This window comes from Pristis pectinata, chromosome 4, assembly GCF_009764475.1.
Source record: "Pristis pectinata isolate sPriPec2 chromosome 4, sPriPec2.1.pri, whole genome shotgun sequence".
In the NCBI taxonomy this organism is placed as follows: Eukaryota; Metazoa; Chordata; class Chondrichthyes; order Rhinopristiformes; family Pristidae; genus Pristis; species Pristis pectinata.
In genome coordinates, this window is record NC_067408.1 from 117,520,320 (window position 1) to 117,536,872 (window position 16,553).

Below are 16,553 nucleotides of genomic sequence, written 5' to 3' on the forward strand. Positions count from 1 at the left end.
ATAACACCCACTGATGTTTCTGCCCTTTGATACATCAAAGTTCAACCAAAATTGATTCTGATTCTACATTGCGATTTGTTGAAACAGATGTTCCTGACTAACCCAAGTCCCTAGCTGGCGTAACTGTTCCAAGATGACTAATGTTGAAAAAGTGGGGACAACTAAAGCCATGGGTGGGGAAGCTTTCCCGCAGGAGGATTAACAACTCTTGGCTTGCATTCTATTCTGGTGCCTGCCCACTCCAGATCCAACCCCATACATTGTTGAAAATTCCTGAAGTATTCTATTTGGAAATTAAAATGGCTCAAGTATCTCAAAAATGAAAGCGTCTCTTCTCATTTCATTATGTGCAAGAACAGTTGCGTCAATGAAGAACTTTGTTTTGGAAGTACAGGGTCAGTGCACTGAGTTATCTAAATGTCACTAGTTTAGGTTAAGAATGAACATGCTTCTGACACGTGGTATGTGCACTACAAGTGACCTCTCATTCCTGAAGGACTTAGGTTTACATCTCTGTCCCGGTAAGAATGTCAGCTTGTTCTGGGAACTGGATTTTGTGCCAAAGATCAAGGACGCAGCTATTTCTGTCTTGTTTGTAAAATTATGGTATTTTCTCCGTAATGTAGAAATAGCTGTGATCTCCTGATCTGTGAGGCAGGTCCACGTTTCTCAGATTGAACTGCGGGGGCTGTGAAACCAAGTGTGGGGTGGCTGATGCTACTTTTTCTGGGACATCTTTTGTGTCTTCTACCACGCAAAGACAAAAGATGTGTTTAATTTCTCAGCTATTTCCTGATCCAATATATCTCCTGTTTCTGTAGGGGGCCCACATTAATTTTTGCTACTCTTTCCATTGGACATAGTTATTGAAGCTTTTACAGACTTTTTTAAGATTATTCTAGTATTTTATTTTCCCTTTCTTCACCCTATGCTGAACCCGAAATGGCATAAGCCTTTTCCTCTGCCCTAATCCTATCCTTCGATGGAAATGAGTGTATGGGTTTGGTGGAGGACATGTTGCAGGGAGTCTTGGGGAAGGGATGAGGTTTCAGGGTACTTGGGAGCACATGATAAAATAGGCTGAAGTCAGCATGGTTTCCTTAAGGGGAGATCTTGCCTGACAAATCTGGTGGAATTCTTTGAGGAAGGAACAGGCAGGATAGACAAAGGAGAGTCAGTGGATGTCGTTTACTTGGATTTTCAGAAGGCCTTTGACAAGGTGCCGCACACGAGGCTACTAAACAAGATAGGAGCCCATGGTATCACAGGAAAGGTACCAGCATGGATAGAAGATTGGCTGACTGGCCGAAGGCAAAGAGTGGGAATAAAGGGGGCCTTTTCTGGTTGGCTGCCGGTGACTAGTGGTGTTCCCCAGGGGTCGGTGTTGGGTCTGCTACTTTTCACATTATATGTTAATGATCTGGATGATGGAATTGAGGGCTTTGTGGCCAAGTTTGCAGATGATACAAAGATAGGTGGAGGGGCAGGTAGTGTTGAGGAAGCAGGGAGTCTGCAGAAGGGCTTGGACAGGTTGGGAGAATGGGCAAAGAAGTAGCAGAGGGAATACAGCGTAGGGAAGTGTGCGGTCATGCACTTTGGTAGAAGGAATAAAGGCGTAGACTATTTTCTAAATGGGGAGAGAATTCAGAAATCGGAGGTGCAAAGGGGACTTGGGAGTCCTAGTGCAGGATTCCCTAAAGGTTAACTTGCAGGTTGAGTCGGCAGTAAGGAAGGCAAATACAATGTTAGCATTCATTTCGAGAGGACTAGAGTATAAAGGCAAGGATGTACTGCTGAGGGTTTATAAGGTGTCTGTTAGACCACATTTGGAGTATTGTGAGCAGGTGTGGGCCCCATATCTAAGGAAGGATGTGCTGGCATTGGAGAGGATCCAGAGGAGGTTTACAAGAATGATCCCAGGAATGAAAGGGTTAACGTATGAGGACTGTCTGGTAGCTTTGGGCCTGGAGTTTAGGAATCTCATCGAAACCTACCGAATATTGAAAGGCCTGGATAGAGAGGACGTGGAGAGGATGTTTCCAGTAGTGGGAGAGTCTAGGACCAGAGGGCACAGCCTCAGAATAGAAGGACGTCCCTTTAGAACAGAGATGAGGGGGAATTTCTTTAGCCAAAGGGCGGTGAATCTGTGGAATTCATTGCCACAGACGGCTGTGGAGGCCAAGTCATTGGGTATATTTAAAGTGGAGGTTGATAGGCTCTTGATTAGTAAGGGCTTCAAAGGTTACGGAGAGGAGGCAGGAGAATGGGGTTGAGAGGGAAAAATAAATCAGCCATGATCGAATGGCAGAGCAGACTCGATGGGCCGAATGGCCTAATTCTGCTCCTATATTTTATGGTCTTCTGGAAAGTACACAGCTGGATTATGATAGGACTGTAGGCTCGTGAAAATGCTGAGGTTTTCTGATTCGTTTCAATTACTGCAGCAGGGTGGCTGAGGCTGGGGGAGGAAGAGTGATTCGGGCTGGCCCATCAGTGCAAAAAACTGCTGGAGGAACTCAGGCGGCATCCATGGAGGCAGAAGGTTGGTCGGTGTTTCAGGTCTCCATTTGGTCTTGCAGTGCTGATGCTTTAAGGTTGCCCCGTTTCGTATGTGGCGTTGAATCAAGGATGGAAGGCAGGACAGAAGGTTAATGGAAGGGGTCTTAGCAGTGTGGAGGAACAGAGGGATCTCGTGGTCCACATCCATAGATCCCTCAAGGTTGCCGCGCAGGTCGATAGGGTTGTTAAGAAGGCATACGGTGTGTTGGCCTTCATTAGTCGGGGGATTGAGTTCAAGAGCCATGAGGTGATGTTGTAGCTCCATAGAACTCTGGTTAGACCACACTTGGAGTATTGTGTTCAGTTCTGGTCGCCTCATTATAGGAAGGATGTGGAAGCTTTAGAGGAGATTTACCAGGATGCTGCCTGGATTGGAGAGAATGTCTTATGAGGATAGGTTGAGTGAGCTGGGGCTTTTCTCTTTGGAGAGGAGGATGAGAGGTGACTTGATAGAGGTGTACAAGATGATAAGAGGCATAGATCAAGTGGACAGTCAGAGACTTTTTCCCAGGGCAACAATGGCTAACACGAGGGGACATAATTTTAAGGTGATTGGAGGAAGGTATAAGGGGGATGTCAGGGGTAAGTTTTTTACACAGAGAACGGTGGGTGTGTGGAACGCACTGCCGGCAGAGGCTGTGGGGGCAGATACATCAGGGACATTTAAGAAACTCTTAGATAGACGCACAAATGATAGAAAAGTGGAGGGCTATGTGGGAGGGAAGGGTTAGATAGATCTTAGAGCAGGATAAAATATTGGCACAGCATCGTGGGCCAAAGGGCCTGTACTGTGCTGTAGTGTTCAATGTTCTATTCCAGCACATCACGGTGAGCTGCACAGCAAGCTGGGAGTCTACCTCGGCATCCTCACAAATATACCATAATCACTAAGAATTACCTAGTTATTGGTTGATGGCTATTTGTGGTAGCTTGCTGTACTCTGTTGGCTGCTGGATGTCCATTGACCAATGGTACATTAGTGGTTTTCCAGTCCTCTGGGACACCCCCTTAACCCAGGGGGTTTTGGCAGATTACAAAAAACTCATCCACTACATCTGCAGCCACTTCCTCTAAGACCCCACAGTGGCTGCATGCCATCAGATCCAGGGACTTGTCAGTCCAGATGAAGGGTCTTATCGCGAAACGTCAACTGTGCATTTCCCTCCACGGATGCTGCCTGACCCAGTGAGTTCCTCCAGCATCTCGTGTGTTGCTCCAGATCCCAGCGTCTGCACTCTTGTGTCTCCATTTAGCCCCATTAACTTGCCTAGGACTATTTTTTCCTTAATAGTGGGGATTGTTTGAAGTTCCTCCCTCCCTATAGCCTTTGATCGTTATTGTTGTCGAGCGGTGCTGGTTGTGGTTGGATGAGCCACGTTCAGGTTCGTGGAATCACATGAAGCTTGCCCTGTGGAAGCGGAAGACGTTGGTCAAACCCCATTTTCAGGATCCCAGACATTAATGTCAATTTGTTGACTGCTTTCTTGGTGAGGCGAGGAAGGGAAAGTGGGCCACGGATCGATTTCTAACGTAAGAGCGATGACAGATGGAGTTTAATTCCATTAAGCGTGATGTGGTGCATTTTTGGGCAGGGAAACCAGGGCAGGACCCTGCACAATAAATAGTCGGGCACTGGGGAGCATTGAGGAACAGAGAGACCTGGGGATGCAGCTACATAGTTCCTTGAAAGTGGTGACACAGGTAGGGTAGTGAAGAAGGTGTTTGGCAAGCTTGCCTTCATCAGTCAGAATATTGAGTACAGGAGTTGGAATGTCATGGTACAGCTGTACAAGATGTTGGTAAGGCCACATTTGGAGCACTGCGTACAGTTCTGGTCACCATGCTATAAAAAGGCCATCATTCAACTGGGGAGGGTGCAAAAAAGATTGCCGATGATATTGCCGGGACTGGAGAGCTTGAACGAGAAGGAGAGACTGGACAGGCTGGGATTTGTTTTCCTGGAGCATAGGAAGCTGTGGGGTGACCTTAGAGAGGTTTATAAAATCATGAGGGGCATTGATAAGGTGAACAGCCAAAGTCTTTTCCCCAGGGTAGGGGAGTCCAAAACAAGGGGGCATGGGTTTAAGGTGAGAGAGGAAAAATTTAAAAGGGACCAGAGGGGCAAGGTTTTCACCCAGAGGGTGGTGGGTGTGTGGAACGAGCTGCCTGAGAAAGTGGTTGAGGGAGTTACATTTACATCATTTAAAAGACACCTGGACAGGTACATGGATCGGAGAGGTTTCGGGGGATATGGGCTAAACCCAGGCAAATGGGACTAGCTGAGCTAGGCAACTTGGTCGGCATGGGTGAGTTGGGCCAAAGGGCCTGTTTCCATGCGGTACAGCTCTATGACTAGGAGATGGCGATGTTGATCATGTTGATAGCTCTTTCTGCCTAGCACATGGATTTGACCACCGCTGCAGTTGAGATGTACCTTCCTATTGGGCTGTGGATCTAGGGGAAGCAATCCTGTTCATGTGCAGTGTGAGGTGAACCTGTATCAAGAACTTTGGAGGGATCTGACCTGTGTCTGTCCCATCAGAGACCTGGAGCTGCAAACCATTGGGTAGTTTGTATGGAGAAGTGTTCTGCACAAATTGAATTATTGCACAAATTGAGCCAAATATTGACTAGCAAACATTGTTAAAGATTTATATCTGAAAACATTTGCATTTCCAGTATAAAGTGTAAGGTACCTTTGGTGGACAACTCACTCAGAGCAAAGATAGACAGTGCTGAAACACAGTGCAAAACACCACTAACAAAAGAACCGGCAAGTACTCAGAGTTCTCTCTGTTGCAGCCTTGGCAAAGCAACAACTCTTTGGAAGCAAGGCTGAAAAGAAAAGCTGATTTTACTGGAAGTGGTGTCGTCCATGGTGACTGGAATCTGTAGATATGCTGCTCACGGAACCTCTGGTCAAAGGGCTTTCAGATGTAGATGAGGCTGTTCTTTGGGAATTAGGACTTCAGGCTTGGTCCTCTGATTACTAACTGTCTAATCTATGAAAGTGAGAGGGGAAACCAAGTCCTGGGGCATTTTCTTCCCTTTGCTTCAATAAATTGTACCATGAGTTGGTGCTGAATTATTCATTCACGAGTCAGGCTTTGAACAACATTTTGTCAGTACAATGTTAGTTGGTGGACTCCCTGCCCTTTCCCAGGGATGGTGGCCAACAATGGGATCCCTAAACCCCACTCCTCCCACCCCAACCCCACCCCAACTCCAGACAACTCCTGTCACATATACTCAATATCCAGAGCCTCACATCCCCACCAACAATTCTCTTGCAGTGCAAATTCAAACTTAAATATAATTCAATATTTCTCTGTCGGATAATAATCTGCTTAGTTCTCTTGGTCCATGAGCCCCAAGCCCCACAGAGGCAGGAGAACTTTTACATAAAGACATACAAGTTAATGAATCTGTGATGATGAGGAAGGAGCAGGCACCACGGTTCAAGAGCCCCTGATCATCCGGGGAATGAAGTGTGTGCTGGGGTGGTGCAGACGGGCTTTGCTTCCATTTTTGGGCCCCCCTCTCTTGGTTAACGCTACAAAGACACGTGGATGTGTGTGGGATGAGTAAGTCGTATAATGATTCTCCTCCATCTGCTCCCTAAATAGACAGTCTTCAGTGAAGGTCTCCTGCGGACAAGAAGCACAGATTCAGCCACAATGGAGAATGCACCACACATAAGCAACAAGTTGGTGTCCCACAATGGTATAACCCTGGGGAGTCCAAAACTGACCTGCACAGGCAGGACCTGTCTCTCATCCATCACAAGCCCCGCTCGGTCTTCTAATCCTGCCTCTGGGAGTGATGCTGCAGTAATTCTTAGCAGAGAAAGGGAAATCAACCTAGTGATCAGATGAGAGTCGGTACCTCGGGGACCCTACCCCGGGGGGAGTCGGTGCCTCGGGGACCGTAGCCCGGGGGCAGTCGGTGCCTCGGGGACCCTACCCCGGGGGCAGTCGGTACCTCGGGGACCATAACCCGGGGAGAGTCGGTACCTCGGGGACTGTACCTGGGGAGAGATTTGGGGACTGTATGTAATGAATAGCCTCCCATTGGCACTGAACCTGTCCCCATGGTGTCATTGACCTTTCTGTGTCGATGTGGAATCTGCAATCGATCTGCAGGCCCTGACCAGCCCACTGAGGAGGGAGAAGTTTACATCAAACGTGAAAAAGGGTTGTAATACTTACTGAAGCATAGAGTCTCCCCTGACTGGTGATTGCAAGAAACAGCTGAGTGATCATGGCTCGAATGCAAACAATCCCAACCTTGACGGAAAAAAGTTCCATTATACCTGACAGAGAGAGCAGTGAGCACCATGTGAATCCCGAATGCAAACAGCAGGAGGGTCACAGTGACACATGACACTGGGGGTTACTGAGGGACGGTGTAAGGAAGGGGGATTAACATCAGTGGCGATACAGTCAGTGACACAGGGTGCTGGGGGAGAGGGGTCACTGAGGGACAGTGTAAGGGAGGGGAATTAACATCAGTGGGGATACAGTCAGTGACACAGGGCACTAGGGAGAGCGGTTAACATCAATGGAGATAAAATAGTGGCTCTGATGGATCAGTGAGTTAGCACTGAGAGAGTTGTGTGTTATAGGAGAGAGGTACTGTGTTATTTGTGTGTAGAAATACTGAGTTACATTTCACTGTGCTGGTATCACACTTAGGGAGACGTGATGTGAGACCTGTGTTATGTGGGACCTTGCAGTGTGTCAGGAGGTGGATGAAGAGACACGGTCGTCCTGTCACTGGGACCCGTCTGGCTTCCATGTCTCGGATCATCTACCTGCTTCGTATTAATTCCAGTTTTGCTGGATTACTGGAGCAGAGTTTGGACTTTATTCTTCTCTCCCTCACCCCTTGATGTAGAAACATCTTCATTAATTTCCTTGACTTCTCTTACCCTTTGGAATCCAGCTTTCCTTGTGCCTTGTCCTGACCCAACCCCCTACGACCACAGTCTGCACATGTACAGTTCCTGTTGTGTAATAAAACAGCCCAAGATGATTTGACACCGAGTCCCTTAAGTCGTGTGCTCTTGGAGTCCTGTCAGAGGTGTGCTTCAAGAAGAACCTTACTGGAGAGGAGATGGAAAAGGTCCTGGGATGGGATTCCAGAGCTTGGGACCCTGGCAGCTGAAGGCACGGGTACAAGTGGTGGAACAGTTAAATTTGGGGGTGATTAAGGGACTAGACTGTGGGAAGCAAAGTTCACAGAAGAAGGTTAGAGAGATGGAGAGGGGAAACCCATGGAGAAATTCGTGAAATGGAGATATTGCTTATCTGGGAATTAGTGTCCCAGATAACTAAGAACATAGTATTAATGGTAGGACTCTTGACAGTGTGGAGGATCAGAGGGATCTTGGGGTCCGAGTCCATAGGACGCTCAAAGCAGCTGCGCAGGTTGACTCTGTGGTTAAGAAGGCATATGGTGTATTGTCCTTCATCAATGAGGGAATTGAATTTAGGAGCTGAGAGGTAATATTGCAGCTATATAGGACCCTGGTCAGACCCCACTTGGAGTACTGTGCTCAGTTCTGGTCACCTCACTACAGGAAGGATGTGGAAGCCATAGAGAGGGTGCAGAGGAGATTTACAAGGATGCTGCCTGGAATGCGGAGCATGCCTTATGAAAGCAGGTTGAGGGAACTCGGCCTTTTCTCCTTGGAGCGACGGAGGATGGGGGGGACCTGATAGAGGTGTATAAGATGATGAGAGGTATTGATCAGGTAGATAGTCAGAGGCTTGTCCCCAGGGCTGAAATGTTTGCCACAAGAGGACATAGGTTTAAGGTGCTGGGGAGTAGATATAGAGGAGATGTCAGGGGTAAGTTTTTTACTCAGAGAGTGGTGAGTGTGTGGAATGGGCTGCCAGCAACGGTGGTGGAGGCAGATACGATAGGGTCTTTCAAGAGACTGTCGGATGGGCACATGGAGCTGAGAAAAATAGAGGGCTATGGGTAAGCCTAGTAATTTCTAAGGTAGGGACATGTCCAGCACAACTTTGTGGGCCAAAGGGCCTGTATTGTGCTGTCGGTTTTCTATGTTTCTATGTTCGTGTCAGTCAGTGAGTGCAGGGCTGAGGAGTGAATGGGACCCATGATTCAGGAAGCTCAGAACGTCAGACAGAGGCCGCTCCGTTTTTGGTTAGTCAAGCTTCTGACTTTCTGAGGCCTAGGAGTCAGGAATGGAAAGAGGAAGTCCTGGTGATGGTATCGGTTTACCTCTGGTCCCAGCCCATTGTGGGCACCATTTGCAAACAGTCCGGTTCAGCCATAGACAGTTGCCAGGGAGGGCAATGGGGTCAGGAGTTCTGGAGCAGGATTGGACACAGAAGACGAAAGCTTCAGCTTTCCCTGAATTTAATTGGAAGATGCAGGACAAGTAAATCTGGCTGTTTGGGGAGGGTGCAGGGGTTGGGAAGGGTGGAGTTCGATCGGAGTGTGGTCAGGAAGGATCTGTGTGGTGAAGTGGGAGCAGGAAGGAAAGGTGTTGAGTTGATTCCGGTGGGTGGGTGGTTTGGAATGTAGGATCTGTCGACTGTATGCCCACCCGACAGAAGACGGAGACGATGTTGAGTGGGGAGAGACGAACGTTGTCCCAACCACCAGACCTTGACCTGACACGTTGACTGTTCCTTTTCAACAGCTGCTCCCCGACTGGCCAACTTCTTCCAGTTTTTATCAGAGGAAATGGCCATTCGGCCCCTCGGGGCTGCTCCACCAATCCCATGAGATCAGCGCTGATCTCATCTTGGCCTCAGCTCTACATTCCTGCCCTTCCCGACTGCAATTCCCTAAAGTCTGTCAGTCTCTGCCTGGATTTATTCGTCTCCCCGGCTGTCTGGTGTGGAAATTCCAAAGGTTCAAAGGGGCATGCATTTAAGGTGAGAGGGAGAAGGGAGACGTGCGGGGCAAGGTTTTTACACTTGCCTGGAACGGGCTGCCAGGGGTGGGGGTGGAGGCAGATACAGCAGAGGTGTTTCAGAGGCTGTTCAGATACATGGATGTGCAGGGAGTGGAGGAATATGGATCACGTGCAGGCAGAAGGGATTTAGTTTAATTTGGCATCATGGTCAGCACAGACATGGTGGGCCGAAGGGCCTGTTCCTGTGCTGTGCTGTTCTGTGTTCTGTTGACCACCTGATTCTGAAACTCCTCCCCCAGTCCTGGATACCCCCCACTTACAGCAAACTTCCTCTCAGCACCCACACTGACAACCTCCCTTATATGCTTCAAGGTTCACAAGAGTGATCCCAGGAACGAGAGGCTTAACATATGAAGAGTGTTTGATGTCTCTGGGCCTGTACTCGCTGGCGTTTAGAAGGATGAGGGGGGGATCTACCGGATCCTGAAAGGCCTGGATAAAGCGGACATGGAGAGGATGTTTCCATCAGTGGGAGAGTCTAGGGTCCGAGGGCACAGCCTCAGAATAAAGGGACGTCCCTTTAGAAATGAGATGAGGAGGAATTTCTTCAGCCAGAGGGTGGTGAATCTGTGGAATTCGTTGCCACAGATGGGAGTGGAGGCCAAGTCATTGGGTGTGTTTAAGGCCGAGATTGACAGGTTCTTCATCGGTAAAGGGGGGGGGGGGTTAAGGGGTATGGGGAGGAGGCGGGAGAATGGGGTTTAAAAAAAATCAGCCATGATTGAATGGTGGATCAGACTCGATGGGCTGAATGGCCGTATTCTGCTGTTATATCTTACGGTCTAAGATGACAACCTCTCATTCTGCCAATGAGCATTGACCCAAGCTGCTCAACCTTCCTTCATATGTCCACCCCCTCATCCCAGTAATCAATCAAGTCCTAACCCTTGGAGTCCCTGAACAATCGCCGAGGACGTGCTCCTTCCAATTATAAGTCCCCATTGCCAGTCTATCTTTTCCCACCACCTTCCCCCACCGCTGGCCGCCATCACGTCCTCCTGAAGTGCAGGTGAGCTGCCTGTACCCCAGCTGCTTACTGTACTGACTGCTCTCGTGTGTTCCATTGACTCTGCCGTTGGGAAGTATCTGGAGGTGGAATCCAATTCCTATTCTGCAGTAGAGGAACTGCTGCTTGCTCACTGCCTTGCTCATCCATGTCACTCCGTTGAGTTTCAGGTCCAATGTGGAAGGGAGCAGCGTTGCTTCTGGCTCTGGGGAATGAAGTGGCATGTGGAGGTCATCAAACCAACGTAGGTCCGTTGGGAGGACTCACAGAAAGACACCTGTCAACAGGCAAGGAGCTAAACTGGTTTAACGAAGGGACCCAGCAAATAGTTGCAGGACAACACAGCAGTGGAGAGACAGTGGGCATTTAGGGAAGAGAGAGTTCAAGGACAAAATAGGCTTATTCCTTTGAAGGGAAAAGAGGGGGCATGCAAAGTTAGTGTGTCTTGAATGACAAAGTAAATAAAAGATGAAAGGGAGACCTATGACAAGGGGCAGTTCATAAGCAGCAATATCTTGGAGAGAGTTTAAAAAATTAATCTGGGAGGCAGAGAGAGAGGGTTTTTATGGAGTCCCAGATTGGAGATGACAAGCACAAAGCAGGAAGCCAGCAGCAGGTAAGCAAAACATCAACGGCAGGGAGCTACAGGAAGGCATCATCAGTGAGAAAATAATTTTATATTTGGCCAGACATTAATTAATCCGTCCGTAACCGCGATCTGCATCTCCCCATTGCCGGTCACCAACTCCCCCCCCAACACTATCACTGATATGTCAGTCCTCGGCCTCCTCCACTGCCAGGAGAATTCCAAGCGCAAACTGGAGGAACAGCATCTCATTTTCCGTCTTGGAACCTTGCAGCCTAACGGCATGAACATTGAATCCTCCCACTTTAGGTGATCCCCACACCCCCCAACAACAACCCCCCCACCCCCACCGTGCTGCTTTTCTTCCCTCTCCCAGGCTCCCTCTCTTTTCTAGACCATTTTTCCCCTCTCTCTCCTTCCTTGCCCCGTCCCCCAGTGGATCTGCTCTCCCCTCCTCCCCCGCACCTGCCCATCACTATCTCTTACCTGCATCTACCTATCACCACCCTGTGCCCACCCCACCTCCCCTCTTTTGTCCACCTATCACTGCTCTGCTTTTCCCTCCTATATATCGGGCTTCCCCTTTTCCTATCTTCAGTCCTGAAGAAGGGTCCTGACCCGAAACGTTGACCGTCTGCTTTTCCCCAGGGATGCTGCCTGGCCTGCTGAGTTCCTCCAGCGTCGTCGTGTTTTTCATCTAGATTCCAGCATCTGCGGTCCTTTATTTCTCCATTAATTAATCAACGATGAATTCTAAGAGCGCAGAACATTGATCAGGGAAGATTCAGACACTGAGATGTGTGGAAGGGAGTTGAGGATGATCATTCTGCTGACTCTGCCCCCTTTGGCAATCACCTTGGAGCTGTAGAGATACTCTTATCATCACCCCTTCTGCATTTGACACGGGTTCTCATTTGTTCATTCGATCTGAACCCTTCCTGAGTTTAAATGGTTCCATCAAATCTCTCAGTCTTCAGTCTGAGGCTTCCCCAGTTTGTCCACAGAAGTTGTATAATCCTTGATCCCAGTAAGTCCGTGCCCTGCCAGAGCTTTTCCTGAACTGCAGTGTCCCACCATCTTGCAACTCAGGGTAAAACTGTGCTTTATAAAGGTGATGAAAAGGAACAAGCTGCAGGCTGGTATCCCAAAAATGGCCCAGTGCAAAAATGTAGATATAGATGGTGTCTCTATAAAGTCATAGTCACGGAGATATAAAGGCCCTTCAACCCAACTCATTCATGTGGAACGTTGCCGACCTGATCTACTCCCATTTCCCTCCATTTGGCCCCTATCCCTTTAAACCCTTCCTCTCCATGTCCAAATGTTCTTTAAACATTGTCAGAACATCCTTCAAGAGGGTGACCCCTAGCCAGGCGTCAGACCCCGACAGTGCACAAGGCAGGGTACTGAAATCTGTGTCGACCAACTGGCTGGAGTGTTCAAGGTCATCTTCAACCTCTCAATGGCGCAGTCAGAGGTTCCCATCTGCTTCAAAAGGGCATCAATTGTACCGGTGGCCAAGAAGAGCAGGGTGAGCTGCCTCAACAACTATCGCCCGGTAGCACTCACATCTACTGCGACGAAATGCTTTGAGAAGTTGGTCATGGCTAGAATTATCTCCTGCCTGAGCAACGACCTGGACCTGCTGCAATTTACCCACCACCAGAGCAGGTCTACAGCAGACACAGTCTCACCGGCTCTCCACTCAGCTTTGGAGCACCTAGACAACAGCAATACATACATCAGGCTGCTGTTCATCGATTACAGCTTGGCGTTCAACACCATCATCCCCTCAGTACTAATCAACAAGCTTCAAAACCTGGGCCTCTGTACCTCCCTCTGCAACTGGATCCTCGATTTCTTTATCAGGAGACCACAGTCAGTATGGATCGGTGGTACTATCTCCTTCTGGCTGACAATCAACATAGGTGCACCTCAAGGATGTGTGCTTAGCCCACTGCTCTGCTCTCTCTACACTCATGACTGTGTGGCTGGGCACAGCTCAAACGCCATCTATAAATTCACCAACGATACCACTGTTGTTGGCAGAATCTCAGATGGCGATGAGGAGGCGTACAATAGTGAGATAGATCAGCTGGTTGAGTGGTGTCACAACCAAGGAGTTCATTGTGGACTTAGGGCAAGTCGGGAGAACACACACCAGTCCTCACTGAGGGGTCAGCGGTGGAAAGGGTGAGCAGCTTCATGTTCCTGGGTGTCAACATCTCAGAGGGTCTATCCTGAGCCCAACACAATGATGCAATTATGAAGAAGGCATGCCAGCAACTCTACTTCATTAGAGTTTGAGGAGATTTGGTACGTCACCAAAGACCTGTAAATTTCTACAGATGTAGGGTGAAGAGCATTCTGACTGGTTGCATCACCACCTGGTATATACTGAGGTACAGTGAAAAACTTGTCTTGCAGACTGCTCATACAGATCATTTCATTACACCTTGCACCGAGGTAGTACAGGGTAAAAACAATACAGAATGCAGAGTAAAGTGTTACAGCTACAGAAAAAGTGCAGTGCAGGCAGACAATAAGGTGCAAGGTCATAACGAAGTAGATTGTGAGGTCAAGAATTCCTCTTATCGTACTAGGGAACCATTCAATAGTCTTAATAGAACAGTGGGATAGAACCTGTCCTTGAGCCTGGTGGTACGTGCTTTCAGACTTTTGTATCTTCTGCCTGATGGGAGAGGGGAGAAGGGAGAATGTCGCGGGTGGGTGGGGTCTTTGATTATGTTGGCTGCTATACCAAGGCAGTGAGGAGTGTAGACAGAGTCCATGGAGGGGAGGCTGATTTCCGTGATGTGCTGAGCTGTGTCCACAACTCTCTGCAGTTTCTTATGGTCCCGAGCAGAGCAGTTGTCATAACAAGCCATGATGCAATCAGATAGGATGCTTTCTATGGTGCATCAATGAAAATCGGTGAGGATCAAAGGGGACATGCCAAATTTCTTTAGCCTCCTAAGGAAGTAGAGGTGCTGGTGAACTACAGAGAGCACCAGCATCTCAAGGTAACAGGAGAGAAAATCACAGCAATTCCAGCAGAGACACTTCCAGAGAACGAGACAGAAAACAAGCACACAGATTTCTCAGGTCACTTAAAGAATAAAATGCAAGGATGGTGCCATGGGGTGTGAAGGACCCTCACTGGGGGACGGGTCACACACACACACACACACACACACACACAAACGCTGACCCTCACTGAAGGACAGACACAAACACACACACACAGACCCTCACTGGGAGACGGGTCCCCCACACACACACTGCCCTCACTGGGGGATGGATCCCACACACACACAAACGCACACTGACCCTCATTGAGGGACAGGTCCCACACACACACACCCTCACTGGGGGATGGGTCCCACACACACACACCCTCACTGGGGGACGGGTCCCACACACACACTGACCCTCACTGGGGGACGGGTCCCACACACACACTGACCCTCACTGGGGGACGTGTCCCACACACACGCAGACCCTCACTGGGGGACGGGTCCCACACACACACACACACAGACCCTCACTGGGGGACGTGTCCCACACACACTGATCCTCACTGGGGGATGGGTCCCACACACACGCAGACCCTCACTGGGGGACGGGTCCCACACACACAGACACAGACCCTCACTGGGGGATGGGTCCCACACACACACACACACACACACACACACACACACACACAGACCCTCACTGGGGGACGGGTCCCACACACACACACACAGACCCTCACTGGGGGACGGGTCCCACACACACACTGACCCTCATTGGGGGACGGGTCCCACACACACAGACACAGACCCTCACCGGGGGACGGGTCCCACACACACACTGATCCTCACCGGGGGACGGGTCCCACACACACATAGACCCTCACTGGGGGACGGGTCCCACACACACGCAGACCCTCACTGGGGGACGGGTCCCACACACACACTGACCCTCACTGGGGGACGGGTCCCACATACACGCAGACCCTCACTGGGGGACGGGTCCCACACACACACTGATCCTCACTGGGGGACGGGTCCCACACACACGCAGACCCTCAGTGGGGGACGGGTCCCACACACTGATCCTCACTGGGGGACGGGTCCCACACACACGCAGACCCTCAGTGGGGGACGGGTCCCACACACTGATCCTCACTGGGGGACGGGTCCCACACACACGCAGACCCTCACTGGGGGATGGGTCCCACACACAAACTGACCCTCACTGGGGGATGTCCCGCTTGATATTCCTGATCACAAGGGCAGTGAGCACCCACTGGATATTCGACAATCGGGTGTCCTCAGGTTTCACTCAGGACATCAGGTCCCATCTCTGGATCCCTGGCTTATTGTCTCTGCTTGAAGCAAAGGTCTTGTGCCAGTAGCAGTGTGAGTGCTAATGTCATTGTACCATAGGACCACAGAAAAGGCCCTTCAGCCCACCATGTTGTGCCGACCTTTAAACCACACCTAATACTTTCTAACCCCTTCCTCCCACATATCCCTCTATTTTAAATTCCTCTATATGTTTATCTAACAATCTCTTGAATTTGACCAAGGTACCTGCCTCCACCACCACCCCAGGCAGCACATTCCATGCCCCAACCACTCTCTGGGTAAAAAACCTCCCTCTGATATCTCCCTTGAATTTCCCACCCATTACCTTAAAGCCATGCCCTCTTGTATTGAGCATTGATGCTGTGGGAAAGAGGTGCTGGCTGTCCACTCTATCTGTTCCTCTGCACTGTTGCTGACCACCATTGGCCCTCTGGTCTGTGGGGTTGCCATGTTTACTCGCTGGCCACCCTCGTCACTCACAACCACTCGCTACCCTCTGGGCTCTGGGCTCTGACATGGACAGTTTCCCGCTCCGTACCTTGCCACTTGACCTTGATTTTCTGCAGACTGTTCCTCCAGGTTTGGCTCCGCACGGCACCTTTGTGATCCATGCCCGCTGCACCTGAGACCATCTCCTGAGTCCTCACAAGCATGATCAGCACAGCGAGGCAGCTCCCCGTTGTGTGGGCTGCTCTTAAACCAACTCCTGGCAACATAACCAACTTCTACTTCACTTGTACTCTCTCCCTGATGGACAATCGCTTCCCGAAGTTCAGATCAATCCACAGTAAAATATTTTTGTTAGTTACTTAGTGACAATGATGTATGGAGTCAGCGATGTGTTTTACGTCCAATTAACAATCAGTCTGTCCTCTAATTCAAGTAAACACATTTGGTGCAGGGTCATTTGCTGATTCTGAGAACTCTTCCTGCCCACTGACTGACAGAGAGCTGAGCTGGGACATTCCCTGCGCTGTGTGTAACCTGAGTGGGTCAGTGATACAGAGCTGAACCCAGAGTGAGGGAGAGGGAAGAGCGGCCATAAGTCTGGAGAGGTTTACAGGTGAGCCTGCGAGCCTGTGGTGTAGTGGCCAC

At 49.6% G+C, this 16,553-nt stretch overlaps 1 protein-coding gene across 1 annotated transcript; it reads right to left on the bottom strand.

Annotated features, from left to right (window-relative positions):
- Positions 1–5,814: 5,814 nt before the first annotated feature.
- Positions 5,815–16,188, bottom strand: LOC127570052 (fibroblast growth factor 20-like). The gene is made up of 3 exons (XM_052015287.1): positions 15,997–16,188; positions 6,768–6,871; positions 5,815–6,206 (listed from the first exon to the last, which is right to left on the bottom strand). Exons 1-3 carry the CDS (start codon positions 16,172–16,174, stop codon positions 6,018–6,020), a joined length of 471 nt encoding a protein of 156 aa, XP_051871247.1. The 5' UTR covers positions 16,175–16,188; the 3' UTR covers positions 5,815–6,017.
- Positions 16,189–16,553: the final 365 nt, after the last annotated feature.

Coding starts and splice junctions, on each gene's coding strand:
- LOC127570052 (XM_052015287.1), bottom strand. CDS start 16,174: ATGTTGCCAGGAGTTGGTTTAAGAGCAGCCCACACAACGGGGAGCTGC. Junction 6,872..15,996: donor AATCAAGGTCAAGTGGCAAG/GTACGGAGCGGG, acceptor TCTCTCTGTCAG/GTATAATGGAACTTTTTTCC. Junction 6,207..6,767: donor AGGGGAGACTCTATGCTTCA/GTAAGTATTACA, acceptor TCTTGTCCGCAG/GAGACCTTCACTGAAGACTG.